The sequence below is a fragment of the Camelus bactrianus genome, chromosome X, assembly GCF_048773025.1.
Source record: "Camelus bactrianus isolate YW-2024 breed Bactrian camel chromosome X, ASM4877302v1, whole genome shotgun sequence".
Classification (NCBI taxonomy): Eukaryota; Metazoa; Chordata; class Mammalia; order Artiodactyla; family Camelidae; genus Camelus; species Camelus bactrianus.
The window spans coordinates 10,212,123-10,233,518 of NC_133575.1; the positions used below are offsets into that span (position 1 = coordinate 10,212,123).

Sequence of the window (21,396 nt, forward strand, 5' to 3'; positions counted from 1 at the left end):
GGTTTTCATTCTCAGAAAGGTATTCTCTTATCAAAACAATATTTGCTATCCACAGTAAGAGCTTAATTCTACCTTTTCTACATCAGAGGAGATGGCAGAGGTGAGCAGGTTTGGGAGTCACTGTCCTTTGCTCTCAGTGCTGGATGACATTCAAGCTCTGCAGAGATAAGCAGACAACCAGAAGGACGTTAGACAGGCACTCTCATTCCTTTAGAGCAGGGGGCAGCAAGCTACCACCCAGGGGCCAAACCTGGCCCACGGCTGGTTTCTATAAATGAAGATTTATTGGCATGAGGCCACACCCATACGTTTACTTACCCCGCTGGCTGCTTTCCTGCCCTAAGGGCAGAACTGAAGAGTCACAACGGACCCTGCGGCCTGAAAAGCCCAAACTATGAAGTCTCTGGCCCTCATCAGAACACGCGCGCGCGGAGCTCTGCGCTGGAGGAGCAGGATTTGTCCCACAGGTTCGCATGATTTTCAGCAGGGTTAAGGACTTTGAGGAGGAGGGGACAGCTGGCTCATTTAAGGCCTGTGTCTAATTCAGCTGAGTTAAAGATAGAAGAAAACAGAAAACGGCCCAAACCAGGCAATAACTCTAAGTGAGAACTTTAATAAACTGGACAACATCACTGACATTAAAAACCAGGGGGAGATAGATGAAGTGGTCACTTTATGTCAAAAGGGAATCCCTCAAGTTGGCAACAGGACATGTCGATCTCCAAGTGGCTGATGTTGCAGCTCCCCTCCCGCTGCCCCAGGGCGGGCCCACGGGGATTCTGGTGAAGTGCTTATTCTATCTCCGCATCAGGTTCCCCCTTTCCCCTAGCAAACCCACAGGAGAGGGGGACGGGGTGAATGCACAAGGCGGGGGTGATGGCTGGGGCCCCGGCGCCCAGGCTGGGCTCAGAACTTGAGTGGGATGACCGGCCAGTACTTGGGCTGCTTTCGGTCGCAGTGCTTGTCGAAGCTCAGCTGCACGGCCGCCTCCATGGCCTGGATCTTGGCGGCGGCGGCCCCGTAGAGGCGCTGCATCTCGGCCTGGCGCCGCTCGCCGGGCCGCTCGGAAGGGGGCTCCACTGAGCGGCGCGTGTCGCAGTACAGGTCGTGGTCCGCGTTCACGTACTCCTCCAGGCGGGCCGCGTCCAGCTCCTGCTGCCGCCCTGGGGAGCAAGCCACACGCCCGATGAGTCTGGTGAACCTGGGTGGCCCCCGGGGCCCTCCGCTTACCCTTTCTAACTCCCTTTGCTAAGTCAGGCCCGGCGGTGCCGGCTGAGACGTTCTCTAGACTCTCCGGCAGGACCTGCACGTGGTGATTATCTCCTTAGTTAGGAAGCGCACGGCTCGCTTACTGGGGGTCTGTACGCTGACAGCAAGGGCAGAAAGCCACCAGGAAACAAGTCACCCCGAACTATCAAACCTCTGCAATGGGCCCTGCAAATACATAAAAATGAAACCACGTGGGTTTCTCTTTTCACTGACCACAAGCAGCCCAGCCAGGCACAGCCGGTGGAGCTCCCCTGGTTTCAAACACTGCGCCAGGCCAGCAGGGCCAGCAGGGAAACGCGAAGCCTCCCAGGAAGCCCGGTACAGCGAGGAGTAGTACCTCCCGCCGCCAACGAGCTGGTGCGGGGAAATCAGCTCTTCGGAAGCTGGTAGCTAGGGAAGGCAAGGATGATGGACGGGCCCCACACCCATCCAAACACAAGCCGCCCTGCGCGGGGAGAGGGGAACCTGCTCACCACCCGCTGGAGGTAAAAGGTCTGAGAAAGGGCAATTCTGCAGATGGCAGGATGGCCTCGGCCGCCCGTCTTGCTGCCGTGTTAACACGCCGGCAGCGGCCCGCCGACGTCCTCACCACGGGATGGGACCTGCCCCTCCACCTCGCACGACAGCTGAGGCTACATTTCAAGTGTGATGGTTATATGCCCTAAACCTACGCATTTAAATAAGGGTTCTTGTAAAGCAAGACATATTTACTCGGGTTCTTCTCCGCTCTATATTTCTTATTACCGCAAGTCCTAGGATCATAACTTTTCTTCTTATGTAAATAGAAAGAACGTAAACATGTCAACAAAACATAAGGTCAAATTGAGCCAACTGATACAGATTTGTGGAAGCGACTCTGTCAAGAAAAGAAAATGACAGGATACTGCACACATCTTGTAGCCGCCACTGCCACCAAGAGAAATGCTGCTTAGTAGGGAGTAAAGATGGTTGTAGGGGAATAAAAACGATGATATAAATCATTCTTTCCTTGTTAAAAAAAGTCCCAGAATGAAAGCTCAGCATGGAAGGGAACATGACAGTGAGTGGATCAAGTGTGAACAGCAAGATATTTATGTGGCTCTGCTATGTGGGTGTCTACGTGCAGTCAGTCCCCAATCCCATTCTTTATAAATCACACCTTGGAGCCGGAGGGATGGAGTTTTATAAATGTGGAAACATTATTAAAAATGCACGTGCCCATTTCTGTCTGAGCACCTCTGTGGCTTATTTTTATCTAAGGAAGTAACAGACGGATAAGCCAAATGACTGTCAAGCAAAACAGACGCAATCTGCTCCCTAATCCATGGAAAAGACAGAACTGACTATGAAACGCAGAACTAAACCAAAATACTGGCCTGCTAGGCCAATGAATGGGAGATCAACAAGCATTTGTTTCTCACTTTTGGTCTTTCTGGCAAGTCTGAAACATCAGGCTTTAAGATGTTCAGTTCTCACGGGCGTTTGAATTCTACCCCCCTCACCACCACCACCGGGGTCTACTCTTCCAAAGCCTTGGCTTCTCCACCCTAGCCAGGGACAACAGATCCCCTCTGCCACCTGTGAGAGCCCTGGACACATCACCAGTCTTCAGGCTCTCATTTTGTCACCGGCCCCGAGGAAATGATCCTGCATGGCGGGGCAGCTTGGGGTCTCAGAGCCTCTGCATCTCGAGGGCAGAGCTTCCCTGATGACAGACTGTTTACTCTCGAATTTGTCCCAAGACTAGAATCATTCTCACTGACAGATTTAGTGACACAACAGACCTTCAGCTTCCCAAGTCTCCGAGTTTAAAAGTTTTAATAAGCACTGGAATCCTGGCTTTCTTAGGAAGTGTTGTTCTCTGCCGTTAGGATATTATAACCTTTTTACTTTTGCATCTTTATTTTTCTTTTCCTGATAGCTTAACGTGGTTATAATGATGCTTCTTTCTGCTGCCCTTCTGACAAGAACGATCTTCCAGACATTCAATTGGTAGAACAACTGTACACTGAGAGCCCTTTCCTCTTCTGGCTGACAGACAGCTGTGGATGAAGCACCACGTGGTACCAAAGCCACCCCAGCCAGCCGCCCATGAAGCCTGTGCAGGTTTCCGTATTTGCACTCAGTGTGCGCTCACCACATCAACAATCACAGGGTTTGAATTCTTAATACAGTTTATGGCGTAAGAATAAAAGAATAAGATACACAGCCCTCTGTTCTCTGTTCTCTAGTTACATTTCCTTCACATCCAGGCTCCTTCATGAAAATTTAAGGCCCAAACCCTTGTCCCTGTCTTGCCTTGCAAGAGGTGTGGATGTTTCCTGTTTTCTGGCTGGCGGGTAGTTGCCGGCAAACAGAGATCGGAGGAGCGAGAAGCGGGTCCCCTCTGTGGGCAGATGGGCTGCGGGAGTCCTCACGGGGGAGGGCCCTGGGGCCCAGGCTCGCCCGTCTCCCCAGCCCCAGGGGAGGCCGCCACACTTGCCCCACCACAGGTGTTCAGAAATGGTTGTCAAGAGAAAGCTCTGACAAAGGGTAGACACAATTTTTTGTCAATAATGGTTCCTTCCAGATGCTGTGGAAGAAAAATGACAATCCAGGGATAGAGAAACAGATGCTCAACTCTCAAAGGGCGCTGGGCCGAGCCCCTCCCGCAGGTTCCTTAAAGCCTCCATGGTGGAGAAGTCAGAGGAAGAGGGGGCAGCCCTGAGTTGGGGTCTGATTTTGTTCCCTTACATCTGAGTTGCTTCACCTCTACTTACTCACATAATTAAAAAAAAAAATCCCGATTTCTAATGTTAGAATACAAATCTGAAAACCAGTCAGCTTAAAAGCAAATACCAGGGGGATGGAGCGGGGAGAGAGTACAGCTCAGTGTTAAAGCACGTGCTTAGCATGCACGAGGTCCTGGGTTCAATCCCCAGTCCCTCCATTAAAAAAATAAACAAATAAACCTAATTACCCTCTCCCCTCCCCAAAACCCAAACAACAACAAACGAACAAACCAAAGCAAATACCCTCAGGCTGGTTGGGCACTGGAGGCTACAGGTCACATGTGAAAGTCCTTTAGGGTACACTGACTTAGGGGGCCAAGCAAACCTTAGGACGCAATTCTCACTTGAAGGCATCTGCTTACTCTGTTCTATTTATTGCTTCCTCCCTCCCAAAGAAAGAATGGATTCTCAATGACTGACAGTTTTTCTCCCTGTCAACACAAGGTGAGGGCTCAGCCAGCCAGATGGAGAACCAGCGGACCGGAGCGGAGAAGCAGCACAGCACACCGCAGACGCAACTGCACGGGAGCCTTGGCATGGCGAGGCTGGCCGCTCTCACTGAGAACAGCTGTGGGGCTCAATGTTACCAAGCACTTTTTTCTTGTAGGGTATTTGGCCAAGGCAATTTGTTTTAATACGAATCGGAGTTTCTTTTTAGATTCCAGCTTTCAAACAGGCTGGGAGTGGGTTGAACAGTATCCCCCCAAATTTCCATCCACCCGGAACCTCAGAATATAATCTTACTTGGAAATAGGGTCTTTGCAGATATAATTAAGGGAAGGATCAAGATGAGATCATCCTGGATGAGGGTGGATCCTAAATCCAATGAGAGTGTTCTTATGTGAGACAGCAAAGGATTACAGACATCAGGGAGAGCGTGTAAGGATGGTGGCTGAGGCCTCTCTCGCTCCCTCTTCGGAGACGGCCCGCACTCTGTCTATGGAGTGTGTACCTACTTTTACTCTAATCTGAGCACCCATCCTGCACACCTCATGGCCTTTCTCTCGACTTCTGAGACAGCTTACACTCTACGCAGGTGTGTATCTCTCTGAATAAATCTACCTTTACTCAACCGTGGCTCGCTCTTGAATTCTTTTCTGCGCGAAGCCAAGGACCCACACTTGGCGGGGTGCGTCCCAGAGGCCCCACCTAGACCCGGGACACGGCCCTCCTCACGCCCCACACCTGTTTTTCCTGCACCATCTCTCTGGTGCCCAACGTGGGGCATTTAATTAAAGAAACAGGGTTCAAAGGGCATAATCTCTATCTGCCTACTGGGCTACAGCTCCCCTCTCTTTGGAGGGTGGCAGGGGGTTTCTCCTGCGCCCTGCAGATTCAAGTCGCCCTTTAGGTGGCGGCGGACGCTGCCTGCAGGACCTGGTAGAGGCCCGCTCTCTAGCCGTGAAGGAGCCCACCGAGCCCAAGGCTCTTCTCCCCTCCATCTTTTCTCATTCTCTCCTCTATCGCTCTCTCTCTTCAGACTTGACAAGATCCACCGAGGCGACCGCTCAGACATCCAAATTAAGACCACGTGGCAAGTAATTGGCAACCTGATTGGGTGAGATTCCCCTCCGTGGTTCCTTGAGCCCAATTCCTTAAAAAAAGAAAAAAGATGCTGCTGATACTGCAGCTACGGTGCCACAGGCCAAGGGAAGCCAGGAGCCACCAGAAGGTGGGCGAGACAGGCCCTCGAGCCTTTGGAGGGAGCGTGGCCCTGCCAACACCTTGATTTCAGTCTTCTGGCCTCCAGAACTGAGAGAATAATTTCCATAGTGCTGAGCCATGCATTCAGCCGGTGGTAATTTGCTACAGCAGTACTAAGAAACTGATTCAAGGGTTACCATGTATACAGAGTTAAAACAAGAAAAACAGTATTATACTATGAAGGAGACACTCTACTGGATTCCATCCAGGTTCAGGATATAGAACCCCGGTATTTCCCCTCCATCTATACACTTACGTGATGTCACTAATGTAGACTTAAAGTCTGTAACAGAAAAAAAAAAAAAAAAAAAAAAAAGGAAAGAAAAACCATAGAAGTGGCTTGGACTTCAGAGAACCTGACAGAGTGGGCAAACATTCATTCAGTACTCCACAGATAATTAGCCCAAGGCAGAACACTTTGGAGGACCGAGCACTAAGCCAGATGAGTGTTAGAGAATGTGATTTCCCTCCATCTTTCTAGGGTTAGCCTGTCTTTCTGATTATATTCTCTCCTATGGCACCAGAATTAATGACCTTAGCACAACTGAGCGACAGCACTGACGTGATTTATATCACACATGCCTCATTTCTGGCTTGTCAGTAACACAGCCAGAACACAGGTGCCTGCCAGCTGGGCTGTGGCCATGTCGGACGGGTCTTCCGTCCTCACCCAGCATCCCTTGCTCCACGACAAATGTCATCCCAAAGTCTGTGGACAATCACCATCTGTACTTTAATTTTTCATTTTTGGTGGGGAGAGGTAATTAGGTTATTTATTTATTTATTTCTCTCTCTCTCTTTTTTAATGGAGGGACTGGGGATTGAACCCAGGACCTTGTGCATGCTAAGCACGTGCTCTACCACTGAGCTCTACCCTCCCGCCTTCAGCATCTGTACTTTTAGAATGAAAGTGCATTTCCATCCTGCCCTTCCATTTTTCTACGGCCATTCATACCTATCGCCTCAATGATGGGTCTGATGCCCGTCTGAACATCCGGGCTGGGTGAAATGAGCCCACGTGGTGGAAATGTGCTCCGTCAGTAGGACTGCAGGCTTTAACCTCACTAAGGCAAACGGCTCACCGGGCACTGGGCTGTGGGCTTGGCTGTATCCTCTCGGTTTTCCATGGAGGGTGGACCAAGGGAGAGCCAGATGGGGTTCCAGCAGACTGACTGAGCGCTCACTAGGAAACCTAGAGTCTACATCTTCCCACTCAGGCGGACACAAAAATGGAGCAGGTGTCTCCCATCAAGAGTCTACAGAACACATCTGGGCCCTTTGGTAAGAAGAGCACTGTGAGTGCTGGGTGGGGATTGGACCTGTCCCTTTCTTCCCCTCTCATTCTGCACCAACCCCATTCCTCAAAGCTTCGAGCAACATTCCGTTTCTCCACAACTGCCCCAAGGGGCTCCTGTCACTGCTGAGTCCACTGGCTCCTTTCTCATGTGTAAAAGTGCCCACGCCCCACGCTCCATGCCTCAGATGGACCTTCCAGGGATCTTTGTAAACTTGGTTTTGTCATCTCTTCCCACCTGCATCTGCTCGTGCCGAACATGTCCCTGTTTGGCCCAGCATCTACCCTAAAACACAGGTGACAGCTATCTGACTGGCTGACGCCTTAGACCACAGTGGCAAGTGTCTGTTTTGGGGGACCTTCTTCTCTATGAGGAATGAGAATTTTCACTCATTTTCCTTCTAAGGATTATGACGAGGCCCTTGCAGGCGCAACTGATGGCTATTTATGACTAAAAAATGATAACTTTCTGGACTGAACAATAAATATTTTTCTGAAGAAATAACTGAAACACAGTTGACCTTTTAAAGCTTCACAACTGTCTCCTTTCCCGTAAGTAATGCTACCACTGAAGTTCTAAATAACAGAAATATCTTGCTAAGAAACGGTGACATATAATCAAAAGCATGCCTGTTACCACTTCACAAAAGGAGTTTTTTCCTGCTTTATCCATATTTTTTATTTTTTCAGAACCATTTGAAAGTAAATTGCAGACATCATGACAGTAATACTTCAGCATGCATTGTCAAAAAATAAGGCTACTTTCCCACAATACCATTATCTCGTCTAATAAAATCAACAATAATTCCCTAGTAGCATCTAATAACCAGCCCTTATTCATCTCATTTGTTCCAAAAATCTCTTCTATGATTGTTTAAACTGGGACCCAGTCAAAGACCACATTTGTCTCCACAAAAGGAGCTCTTTGTTTCTCCTACTTAATTTTTTTTTGTTTTTATCACTGAAATATGCGAAATTAGAGATTATCTGGAAGAACAGTAATCACAAACCGGAACATGCTGTCCCGTCTAAAGGATTGTATCCTAAGAAAATATTCAATAAGACTCAGATGACGACGAACTGTATCACGTACATGTTCCTGTGGAAGTGAATACTACTGAAAAGCTAAATCTCTCACGTTTAGCTACGCCTTCCCTTGCTAGTAGTATTTTATAAAATCTGTGTTCCCTAGCTGATTCGTGCTCGGAGTTGAGTTGGCCCTTATTGAAGAAGCAGCTTCTAGTGGCTCAAAGAGCAAAGCAGCTTCAATCAGTCACATGACTCAGGTCCCTCATCTCTTTATTCCAACATTTCCCAATGGTGTCTGTACCAAACCCTCCATGAGCATTTTGAGCGAAGGTAATGGATTGGAAAGCAGCACGGGCATTCCCATTACCTGCGTCTGAATGCCATCATTCAGGATTGCTCCAAGGAACATGGATCGATCCCACACACGACCCAAAGCGTGGGTGAAAAGAAACAACGCTGGCCAAGTGCTGGCCGTCATTTTTGGTGGTATGGCATCAGGCCCCGGCAGCTTCTTCTAACACAGACCACGGCTTTCACAGGAAGATTAGACCCTGACACCACAGCCTGTCCTCACCCTCATCAGACAATTCTCACGTCTCCCGGGGACCTGATAATGCTTTCAGGGCAGACTGCAGGGCACAAGAGCATCGGAGACCCCAGGACAAGCAATTCTGAATTATGCTACAACTATACATTTCAAAAGCACAAAGTAGCAGAAGCTAGATGTGCTGTTATTAGGAAGGGAGGGGGTTCATTTCCCAGCCCATGTATTTTACTGTATTAAGTTATGTCAAGCAAGAATGTCCTCGAAGCAGAACTAAAGTTGTGTTAATGACTACTTTGACCAAATTGTACCAGTGGCTAAATCTGAGGGACACCAAAGCTCTTCTTTTCTGTCTTAAATATTCCAAATCAATTTAAAAGTTTAAAAAGTGCTGCCTAGAGCAGAAATATGACTTTTTTTTGAAGTCATAGACTACTTTATCAAAATTATGCAGAATCTCAACTGAGCACTAATCAAGACAAAGAGTATCAGAGTAAAACCAGTTTATCGTCAACAATCCATGTTAAAGGATGAGTTATTAGCAACTAACCATAACAACTGACATATCTTGGGCACTGACTTCTGAACAGAGTGCCATTCTGTATGTTTTCTCTTCTTTTCTCATTTAATCGTCATAATAACCATTCCATTAATTAGGGCTCCCATTTCACAGGCAGGGAGACTGAGGCACAGAACGGTTAGGGTAGGTGGTGCACAGGAGGATGACAGCCTCCAGCTAGAAAGTGCTGGAGTGAGGCTGGAAGCCCGTGGTTTGAGCGGTTCTGTCACAATTATTTCGTATAGTTATTCTAACGATAATGTAAATACTGGCAAGTAGAGGTGGAGGTTGTAAGGGTTTTCATATCATTCCCTTTTTTGTTGGTTTGCTATCTAGATCATGGTAAAATAAATATGTACCACATCTTTTTTTTACAGTGATGGCAAGACCTGCGTGGTTCACTTTACATCCCACTCACAGACTGCCTCTGGGAACAAAGAAAATTGTGGCAGAGTGACTGTATTAGTTCTCTAGAGCTGCTGTAACAAAGCACAGCAAACTGGGTGCCTGAGCACAACAGAAACGCTCCGTCTCACAGTTCTGGAGACCAGAAGTCTGAGACCAAGCTGTCGGCAGGGCCGCACCCCATCCAAAGCCACTAGGGAAGGTCTGTCCCAGGCCTCTCTCCCAGCTTCTGGCAGTTCTGGGCTTGTGGTGGCCGAACTTGTCCTCACGAGGCCTTCTCCCTGAGTAGGTGTCTGTCCGTGTGCAAATTTTTCTCTTTTTATGAGGACCCCAGTCATACTGGATGAGGGCTCACCCTAATGACCTCATTTTAACCTGCTACCTCTGTAAAGACCCTATCTCCAAATAAGGTCACATCCTGAGGTCTGGGGGGTTAGGGCTCCAACAAATCTCTTCTTAGGGGACACAATTCAACCCATAACAGTGATGATAATAGTATGATTTGGAGCCCTGATGTAAACTAAGCAGATTTAGGAATAATATCAAACAAAACACGAAGTTCCTCAAGTTTATGAAGTATTCAAAGCCTACCTCACAGAATCACAGCAAGTTTAGCACTTTAGGGGATAAGGTTTGAAAAGTTCTGATTTAAGGCTCATAATTAATACTAAAATACTTCACTCATTCATTTCAAAATAATAGTAAGTGCCAGGCACGACTTAGCAAGTCAGTTTCATGACTTTTTCTTAACCCACCTAGAATTCTACTTGACAAACACAAGAAGAAACAGGGATGGCTCTTAACCAGGTATCTGTAACTGAACTGCTAACACAGAAAGGATGCATTTCATTATTTTACTTTCATTTCATTCATCTCTATCTTTCATTGAATAATTCTATTGGGTTTATTTTAAATTAGCAGGTAATTTAAAATAGACCTTTAGAAGACTGAGGTCTGTGCCCATCCTTAATTACAACTTCTATCACAAAAGCATCACTCTGATAGGAAAACCATGTTCTTCTGACTTCGGGTAAGGACAGCAGAAAGAAGCCCTATCTCCACACGATTTTCTTTATCAAAAGCTGTAACCAACAGCATTCCAACCACACGTGGACATGCTCCAATGCCTGATCTCCCTCGTTCATTATATACTTTTAAATCAGACTGTTATTTCATATGTATTTTGAAAAAAAGGTAAAATTGACTTATGAAGATCAAGGAAAGACATGTCTGTGTGTATTTTAAAAAATACTTGCTTGGATATACTTTCTAATATGCATCAAAGAAGTCAACGGTTTAATCAAAAGAAGGGAAGTTAAAAAAAACACTGAATGAGTAGTTTAGTGATGAATCACAGGCAAAGACACAAAGGGCATGAGACTTAAGACACAGCCCATTGCTCTGTTCCTGGCCCCTGGTGGAGATCAATAAATACTAAGCCATTATTAGGAAAATGTAGATCATTAAAGATGGAGATGAAACTCACCCATTCCCAGGCTTCGCTGTCTCTGTTTAGTAGAAAATTCTAGGTAAAATATATAATTAGGACTCACTTTTGAGACTGGGCACTGGTTGTAAAAGGGAGAAAAACATCTGTATATCTGTTAGAGACACTTAAAATAGAAGTGGGTTTGGGATCTTAATAGTAAAAGAATCATGAAAAGCAGTTCTAGTTTTTTTTTGTGGCCAGTTAGCAAGAAATCAAAAAAAGAAAATCCCGGCTTTCCAGCTGAAGCTCTAAGGCCACTACCACAATTCTCTAACCCCAGGGCAGACGGCCTCAGTGCAGGATCAAAGCAGACTGGTTTAAGCACCAGGCATTTTGTTACTCTGCTGACGTTCACATTGATCTCTACTCCAAAGGGAGCTTAAGATTTAAGACGTGGTAGCTCTGTAGCACCAGGAACGACTCAGAGCTGTGTACACCAGGGAGCTGGCAACAGTATTTTAGGAACCTAGCAGTCTTAGGGACAAAACCTAATCCCTAAGTTTGTGCTAGAGGAACAAGCACAGGAATTGGAATCAGACAGACCTTGGTTTGAACGCTCACAGCAAATTACTAGTTGGGCACCACAGGACAAGTCCATCAACCTCCTCAAGGCTCACTTTCCTGTGTGAAATGGGTTTATCACCTTGAGGGGCTGTGGCGTGGTTTACGGAATGCGCATGCGCACACACGGCACGAACCCCCTCATCTGGGGTAGGGTCTCAAACCCCGGAAATGGCAGAGGTACTACCGGGATCAGCTTTGTCCTAGAACTAAAGAAGAGTCCTATATGAAAACAACTCTGGACGCGAATGCAAGTGAGGTCCGTCATCACCAGAGCGTTTCCAGGCTGAGAACTGGGTGTGAAATGTTATCTGGGCGCGAGCGAGGAGTTAGAAGACTACAAACGCGGGAGAGAACGCGGCCCACGCGCCGGCTCACACTCACGGCGCTCCTCCCGGTGCCTCTCGGTCTGCGCGAAGTACTGGCGCAGCTCCTCCGTGATCTCCATGTTGCTCACGTCGCACTCGATGCCGCCGTCGGACTCGCTCTCCTCCTCCTCCTCCGCGGCGGCCCAAGCCGGCTCCTCCCTGCCGCGTGGACGCCGCCGCCCGGGCCGACCACGGCGGGAATAATGGCCGTGGGAGTCCCACGAGGCCCACTGATGCTCGTAGGACGGAGGGGACCCGCCCTCCTGCGCCTGAGCCATCGGGGGTTGGCCGTCGGGAGGGCGGTACCACTGGGAACTGAAGAACGACTCCACCGCCTTCCTATAGGCGTTCTGGTGGCTGCGCATCCACGCCATTGCTTGGTGGTAATGCTGCCAGTATCTCGCATAGACAGGATGAGATGCCCAACCCTCGGGGGCTGGCGTCGATGCCATCTACAGAATAAAGGGAAACATGGGCTGGACACCACAAAGTTCCTCCTCGAGAGAAATCCTCCAACGCTTGATCAACCAACCGACGTGTGTTTACTGTCTCCTAAATACCCGCTCTCCATTAGGATGCTACTGGCCCAAAGAGGACAAGGGACAGGTCCACGCCCACGAGGGACGCCAAGCGTGTGCACACCTGCTCTGAAGTACGGGGGCATGAGGCACCCACAGAATCACTGGTTTAAGGTTATGGCCCCTTATAGAGTGGGGACAGAGGCTAATAATGATCATTTTTAGGTAAGATGTGGGGAGCAATGACCTGATGTCTATTATCTTGGCCCTCTCTACCCACTGAACTAAGTCACTAGTTCCAAGTTAGAAAGGCCTGTTAAGAACCACAGGATGTTCTCTAGCCCTCCCCTCTCTGCCCCTGAAACACCTGCTGGCCTGGCCCCTCCTCAGTGCCTGGGATGGAAGATGACTAGCAGAGCACCCAGGGATACGTCACTTCTAGTTTTCTGATGTATTTCTTTGGGCTTCTCGATCATGAAAGGAGAATACCAAGACTTGGAAGACTAAAACTGACCTTTTTCTCTTATGAGTTAAAAAAAAAATCTTACCTTTGCTGCCATCTCTGATTGTGAAAGTCCAAATGAGCAGCCAAACTAGGAAAGAACGACCACAGTGCAAACATCTGGTCAGTACAGGGGTGTGATTTCGTGGCTATTTTGTGCTTTGCAAAGCAGCTCTTCAGAGGCTGCTTCTCCCCAGGACCGTGCCTGATCTTCACGTAACACAGCACGACAGGACCCTGGCACCTGGGCTATGACCTTGTGGGCTGAACAGGAGGGATCCCCTTGGTATGATTAAGTGGCTCAAAGGACACTGCATTTTGCAAACATAGTACTTGTTTCCCTATTGAAAGGAAAGCCCATGAAAGTCACCGTAGAAGTAGTCTTAGGTATGTAAAAAATAATACACAGAATATGAACTAACAACATACAACTATTACTTTATTTACTAATCCTTAGCTCATGCCAGTGCCTATTTAGATTAACCCTGGATGTTCCTGAGGCCTGAACCAAATAGAATATGTCTTGCCAACTCACAGAAAACCTGTGCTGAGTCTTGCCTCAGGCCTGGAGAAGCCTCTCTAAATGAAACATCTCTGCAGGTTGGGCTGTACCCTGGGCTTTAAGCCCCCTAAATGGGCCTTGTTCTGGTTTTGACCATCATAGCATCTCTCAGCCTGTGCGGGACACCAGGCTCTCCCTGCTTAACCACTCTGCCTTGTCTTGGGACAGGAAACTGTGCAAAGGAGACTGTCCACCAAGCGGCCGCGGAGAATACCTTTGCTCAACGGCCTTGTTCTGCCAGGATTTGCTCCTTTTCTCCACCCCTCTCTTGTGATTTACTGATCGGGCAGGAAATACCTCAAGGTAAAGTTAAATCTGCAGCTCCACCTTTTACAACCTATTTAAAACAGATTTCAATTTTTCCCCTCCTTTTCAAGGGTTCAGAGATGCTAAAATGCCAGCCCACACCAGAACGCACAAAAAAAGCGAAACAAAAGTAATACCCTACAATGCATGAGAATTTAAGCATCTACGAGATGAAACCACTAACACAATGTGATGCTGAGCAAACAGGCACTTGGGTTTTGAAACTTTGGAAATCCGATACTGAAGGAGTCCCATTTTCCCTGCTTCACTTAATTATAGCATAGAATTTAAGTCTCTTGGCCTTAAGAAATAAACTTGACTTATTTTGCAATCTCCATCCTGTGTTTTGCTAGGGGTAATGTGGAAAATTGAGAGGTTAACTTGACCACATCTTTTAAGATTTAGCCTAAAGAGAACGATTCACATTCTTTTAAAATATAATAAGCTTTCGAATAGAGTATTTCCAAGAGGGCTGCCATGACCTTCCGAAAGTGTATCTTAAATAGCCCACACTTCCTGTTCCCTGTTCTGAATTCATGAATACACACAAACGCAGTGAACCTAAACTGGGAAAAAGCTAACAAGTGCAGTTAAAATACAAGTGTAAATTAAATTCACAAACTATAATTTAAAGGCTTAAAACATGGGCAATTATCTGAAAACCTGGCCCTAACTGCTACATGCTTCACAGGCTACTGAAGAAATATATACATAAGTCAGTACGATTAGAGGACTAACCACCTACAGAGGTAGAGCCAACACAAATGAAATTACAGTAGAAATTAGCACATACTTGAGTCCTAAACTGTAAGGTGCAGCCTTTAAGTGGCTAATTTGCTCTAGCCAGGTTTTATACTTCTACCACTGAAATCTGAGCAGCTTTCTGAGAGCCTACAGCACATAATGACATTAACGTGAATTTCATGTGTATCTTAATCAAATTTGTTTTACAGATTAACAGTTAGCATAGCAATTGCATTAGAAAAGTCTAGGAGATGGCTGCATGTCTTTGTGAAATTAAAAGTTTTGAGTCCAGACTTCTATGCCTTATTAAAAACGTATTTAGAGCCAGATCACTGTAAGTATTAATTATCTTGGACTGGGAAATCTGACAGCTTCAGATATGTAATAAACATTATTGTGACTGAACACTACTGTAGACCTCGGAAAATCCTGTTTTTATTTATAATTGGGAAAATCCAGCCTACCTTTAGAAGCAGTAGTGCCAATATTCTGAAAATGCACAAGATGGCTTATGAGAGGCTCCCCTCTGCAGGGGTGGAAGTTAGGCGTGCACGCTAGAAGAGACAACTGTTTAAGAGGTTCAAGTGTAATTCATCACGTTTGCCAGGCTGTTCAAATGTCAATGGCTGTGATTAAAAAGGGGATGGGAGTGCTAATTTGAGGAGTGGTTACTTACTTATGCCTTTGATTCAACAAATACTTTGAGAGAAGGGCTGCCCTGTAACACTGCCTTGGAAATCGCGAAAGGCACCCTGAGCGCTTTTGCAAGAAAGAAGGCAGGACAATGAGCTGGGAGGACCGAAGAAAGCCAACTCTCGCATTTGGACCAGAAGCAGTTCAGACTCTGTGCAGTGTGCCAACTACCTATAAAGTACATCAGCTAATCTGCTGAGATGCTACACTCTTCAGACCCAGGCTATTAAGGAAAGATGCATTTACATGAATCATGGAACACAGGCAACTTTGTCATCGATTTTATTCTGATTATGCTTTCCTCATTGTTTTGGCCACTGGGACACTTATAATCAAATCTCCTGTCATCCTCCACACGATGAGAGCCCGGGGCGGCATGTTGAATGTGCTGTTCATGTCACCCTTGGCTTCATTATTTTCTCACCCCAAATTCCAAAACCTGTGTATCACATCCTTCTACATTTTAAGTACTTTTAAGATTGCTAAAATCCTATAGTCAATTAAAAATAGTTCCTGAGAAGGAATGACAGATTAACCAATTAGTTTCTCTAAAATCAAATCAAATCAAGTACAGAAAAACACATCTAAAGAAAGAGCAGCTTGCATAGAGCTTTATAATTATTATTAGCTCACTATTTCCAGTATTACTCTTGGTATTTTATGTCAACAATTTTTTTTTTCTTAAAGGGCCAAACAGTAGATATTCTGGGCTTGTGGGCCACATATGGTCTGTCACATATTCTTTCTCTTTTTATTAATTTAAAAAAAAAAACCTTAAAAAATGTAAACACCATTCTTAGCTCCCAGGCAGTACAAAAACAGGCTGTCGGCCATCAGCTGCCCAGCCCTGCTTTACATGAATACATCATCACGCTGCACAGACAGCCCTCAGTATGCCAAGCATCCTAATTATTCCTCGCTTTCCAGGTGGAAATCCGTGGAGGAAGTCTGAGATCCGCACACATCTCAGAAACTCCCAGGCTCAGAATGAGACGCGTGGAAGCAAGAAAAAGGTGATTATGACCAAAAGCAATCTTGGTGACTGGTTCCTAATATCTGCGACAAAAGAACCATCTCCGTGACCAAATAAGCAAAGTGGACCATTTCTTAAAGAGCTCCGGAGACATTTAAAGACTTAATGAAGGGGAAAAACACCCCAAACTCCCACAAAACAGGATCAATGGTCAGGGCTTAGAAAGCTTACGTGGCACCATGGTTTCTGGTGGAGATCCTACCTGCCACCCCATGTTAGGCAGTCACCCAACAAGGACTGGATGCGTGCCTATTCCCTGGAAGAAGGAACACACAGCCTTCCCTGCTGACCACATCTGTTAGTGCCCAAGGGAGGGTGAGAACCTCCTCTCAGAATGGGTCCTGATAACTTTTTCAAGCTGGTTACACTTTCCACACAGAGAGCTTAAGAACCCAATAGAAATGCCTGAGTTTCTTAAAAGCCAACATGAAAATCATTGGAGACACTACAGAAACACTTTCACACACCACCAGCACCTCAGAGAAAAGAAAGCTTATGGCGGCAGCAGACTGAGATGCCCTTTCCATGGTCTTTAGTTTCATCTTTCATTCCCCACCTCTCCGGGAGTGTCTCCTGCTCTTTCATGGCACCTGTCTCTGTGGACTGAACCGCAACGTTTCTCCTAATGGGATGCTGGAGCGGAAAGAAAAGAGACTGTCAATGTCAGAGAAGGCTGGGGTCCACACTACCGACGGGGCAGCCCTCCCCAGGGAGTACAATGGCATAACAGTCACTGCCCAGCTGAGCCCCAGCGAGTACAGAGGCTGAATTCATTGTCTGTCCTCAACCACCAGAAAAGGAAGGAAAAAAACAGCGTTGAGGTCATTCACAAAACATGGCCGAGACCCACAGGCAAAAGACAGTGCCTGAGTCTTGAATGATATATTTTTCCATATAGCCTTAAAAAATGCACTCATTCTTCAATGAATCTGCTTATCCTGAAGGAGGTATTTTTAAAGGCATCAATATACATGAACTGCAACACACAAGCTTTGTAGTTTTCAATGGATAAAATGTTGACTGTTTCCATCGAGTTATTAAAAAATGCCACCAGTAAGTAGTGTGGCGTTGATGAAAGCGACACTGTATAAATTCTTTTCACTGCCTATTTATATTCTCATCAGTATGGGATCTGAGATGCAGCTTTGCAACCACACAAAGAAAACACAAAGTCCCCTCAAAATGATAATGTATACTCTGCAACTGGATCTTCCTCTCTATCCTCCTTTTCCACTAGAATTTTGAAAATTAAATACATGAAAACTCATCTGTTTTGATTTTTTCACAGCAACACATTCAACGTCTCTCATTAAATAAGTTATGCCGGCTACAGCCTCGAAAGTCAAAACTCTCCTCTAAGGCTCGCAGGAGTTTGGTCCTCTGAGCCAAGCTGATAATTTGGGGGGGTCTAACTAGGCCTTCAATAGAAACTGTTTCCAGGTAGAAGGAAAGGGGGCTGCTGGAGACTGTTCAGAATAAACGAAGGTACGGTGAGAAATGTGGAGGACAGAGATGGAGTCGAATGCAGTTATCAGGAATCTCCGCACATGCAGTAATAACCCTATCAGAGAAGATGCCCTCCAGTAACGCACACGCCGGGAGGCGCCTCCTCAGCTAAGATAAAGGATAAAACGAGGTTTTTTTTTTTTTTTGGAGAGCACCGCTTCCTGCCGTCACCCCCAGCTATGGGAAGAGGCTGCCAAGTTCATCTGGCTTGCTGCCCACTTGGGCTCCCTCCTGTGGTTTTGCATGGTCCCTGTTTAGTGATGGCTCAAGTCTGAACGGCTTTTTTTCCACTCTCAGCAGTCCAAACTCCATCTTTCCACCAGACACAGGCCTCCTGCAAGTGCACATGCCACCATGTTCAGAAGGCCCGCGCCTCTCTGTTACTGATGGGAGAGGGAGCCAAAACCCTGAGTTTTCTTTCCTTTTCATTCCCTCAAAGCCAAACCCCAATTTACTCTTCGGGATGTTGCAATAAGAAGCAATGTCACAAAGAAGGCACAGCATGGGGGAGGAGAAAGACTGAAAGGATGTAGTTAACAATTCTTCTTTTCAATACAAATAATATTCCACCCACAGAACGGCACTGTTTAATTTGTCAGCAAGGGTGATGGGTTTGTGAATGGATTTATTTGCAAGTTCACCAGATCCCAATGTGACTAACTTAAGAATCTGAAGTGAAATATAAGGACACCCCAAAACAAAGCTACCCTCTGATTCATGAACACAACAGGCCGTGGGACAGCTGAAAATTGGGATCACAGAGGACATACTAATAATACAACGCAAAAGGGGAAACAGGGAAGTTCCCTTCTCTGCAAGTATCTTCTTCAAACACCAAAACCTAGCGTGACCGTAAAGGAATAAGGGCTGGGCAGGCAGGTGATACAAGTTAAGCGCGTATCAGTCAAAACCGTGACTTGTTTAAAGTGGTTAAAGCCACCACTGAAGGGCAGGAGCCTTATTTCAAATCTTACTTCCATAAACACACAAAGGCTAATTCCATGTTAATCTCTCTCTTTTCTGAATTTAAAGGGCATTCACTATGCCCCCTCATTAGGATATCTAATCAATTACTTGTAGGCACGGATTCTGCAATCAATTTCTTTTAACTTTCCTATTTTCCTTCCAGCATAAAAAAAATCAGAGCTAATATTTCCTGGCCTTGGATGCTGCTGGGATGTCCTTTCCTGTTAACACGCCCCTGCTACCTCCACCCTCCCTAAAATCATTGAGTAGCTAGTAACTCAAATAACTGCCTATAAAGCTCCAAATCTTTTCAGAAAGCAGACATTTAAATACATTAATATGTTTTCAAAGTTATTTTCAAATCATTTGACCTTTGATCAACAACAATGCTCTTTTTTTCCCACATGTTCACTTTTTTCACTGTTCTACAGCCCGATTTCCTATTGTAGAGAAGTACCAACGTCCCTCAGTGTCTGTGGGGTATTGCCTCCAGGACCCAGCGATACCAAAATCCACAGATGTTCAAGTCTCTTACATAAAACGGCGTCATACAGTTGGCCTTTGTATCCACGGATGCGGAAGAAGGGCCAACTGTAGTTCCAAGGGTTTTGCACCTATTCTCAGAATTCTCCAACCTCTACTCTATGCTTACATGTTCAGTTTTCCTCCCTATCCTTCTCATCTCACTCCATCCTTATATGTTGGATCCTAAAAACCAAAATAATCCTTCACCATCTGAAAAACACTTTGACAATGAAATTTCTCTCTGGAGCTTTAGTTTATATACTTTCTCACCACAGCCATGAATACACAAGAGGGGGATTTGTACATTTTACTGTGAACTTGCCTTCAGTTGTTCCCATTCAAAGATACTAGCCAACAGTGTCTGAAAATAGACCATTTCTGTTCCCATTGCCATCCCAAAGGGACTGTTACTCCTATAAAGTATATTAGTATAAACTGTATTTTTAAAGGTTACCCCACTTCACAATTCATGGGAACCCTAAGAGGAACCACAAGTGTCATTTGTTATTAACCTTTAGTCTAGACTTTAAAGCAATGTTATTCTCACTTAAGGTACAAAACAACTGAACACAGAAATTAGCTTGTGAAACAACTTCAAAAAAAAATCATTTCTGAAAACAATTAAAATTGTTCAGAACCGTCTTATCTGTACTATGGAACTCTCAGGATTTCAGAGATAAAAGGTACTTCGTTGGCCACTGGTTCAACTCCACTTAATTACTGAGGAAGAAAAGTGGGCAAAGATATTCTCCACCTCCACAGGTAAGGTGCAGATTAGACCGCAGGTGCCAAAAGTTCTCCAGATAACATCCAACAAAACCTCTGACTCCCACAGAGGTCAACGTGCGAAGGAAAGGAAAGAAAACTCCCCTGTTGCAGTAGACAGGCCAATGTTCTAGATACCCCTCTAAGTATGAGGCTGCCCTGGGCGATCTTCTGTTCTGATACTGGGCTGGATGGGCAAAATCCGAATTCACCTTCCAGACTTAGCTTAACACAGTGTTACCTGGTACATCAGAATCACATGGGGAGCTTTAATAAAAATACCGTTGGCTGGGCCCCACTTCTAGAGATTCGAAATTTAACTGGTCTGGGATAGAGGCCCGGGCATCAGAATTTTAAAAAGTCATCCAGTGAGTCTGATGCATGGCAGAGCTGAGAGGCTGTGGAACCAGTCCCCTCTCACAATTAACCAGAAATGATTTAAGAATCTCAAGGGCCTCTGGCCCACCTTTTGCCGCGGAATAATTACGACAACGTGATAGCCAAGCCCTCGGCTCTCCCGGTCTGAGGAAGCCAGGCCCAGGGGCCGCCAAGCTCCTCAAATGAAACCCCGGCCGCCCCCGGAGTCACCTCGAGGGAGCGTAGCTTGTGGATCCTGGGCGGCAGGCGAACAAGGACCTATTTCCGCTGGGAAACTGAGGATGGGGGGCCGTGGGAGAAGCTGTTGCCGGGGCGACTAGAAGCGGGCTTCCGGCGCGGATCACGTGGCTTCGACGCGCAGGAAGTCCCGCCCGCCCTGCGGGGACGTCACGTCCGCGCCGCCTTCCGCGCCGCGCAGGGGGACGGGCGTGGGGCGGGGCTCCGCCCCTCGGGGCAGAGCGTGGGGACGGCCGGGGGAGGGCGAGGCGCTGGGGTCGCGACGCTGGGGCGGGCCCCCGGCCCCGCGCCCGGGTCTGGCGGTCGGGCAGTTGGGCGCTGGGGCGGGAGGACGAGGGTCGTTTCTGCACGGCTCCCGTCCCCGCAAGTTGCTTGGCGCTTAACTTTTCTCTCTTTTTTTCAACTTTCTCACCTTCGTTCTCGTCTTTAGTTAGCCTTTCCTCTTTTTAAAAATTAAAACGGAGGGTGATAGTGGCCCAGGGGGAAAGGCCCAGGCCTTGAAAATAGTCGCCCAGATCAGAGTTTGAGTGCGATTCTAGCGCTTAGTTTATAAGCCTCCCTAAGCCTCAGGTTCTCGCCCTGGGTAGATTAGTAATACCTAGTCCACAGTGCCTAGGGTTTGACAGCAGCCAAAAATGAGTGCTAATTAACATTTTTTTTAATCATTACAATCATCAGCAATTCGGGTT

At 46.6% G+C, this 21,396-nt stretch overlaps 1 protein-coding gene across 3 annotated transcripts; it reads right to left on the bottom strand.

Moving 5' to 3' along the window:
• Positions 1-593: 593 nt before the first annotated feature.
• GEMIN8 (gem nuclear organelle associated protein 8) lies at positions 594-20,839 on the bottom strand. 3 transcript variants are annotated; one of them, XM_045525037.2, is made up of 4 exons: positions 20,681-20,839; positions 13,039-13,083; positions 11,983-12,424; positions 594-1,163 (listed from the first exon to the last, which is right to left on the bottom strand). In XM_045525037.2, exons 2-4 carry the CDS (start codon positions 13,048-13,050, stop codon positions 907-909), a joined length of 711 nt encoding a protein of 236 aa, XP_045380993.2. In that variant the 5' UTR covers positions 13,051-13,083; positions 20,681-20,839; the 3' UTR covers positions 594-906. The 3 variants fall into 3 exon arrangements, with proteins under 3 accessions (XP_045380993.2, XP_045380995.2, XP_045380994.2); XM_045525039.2 differs by having other exon boundaries at positions 11,989-12,424; positions 20,681-20,838; XM_045525038.2 differs by having other exon boundaries at positions 20,559-20,828.
• Between the last annotated feature and the right edge of the window lie 557 nt (positions 20,840-21,396).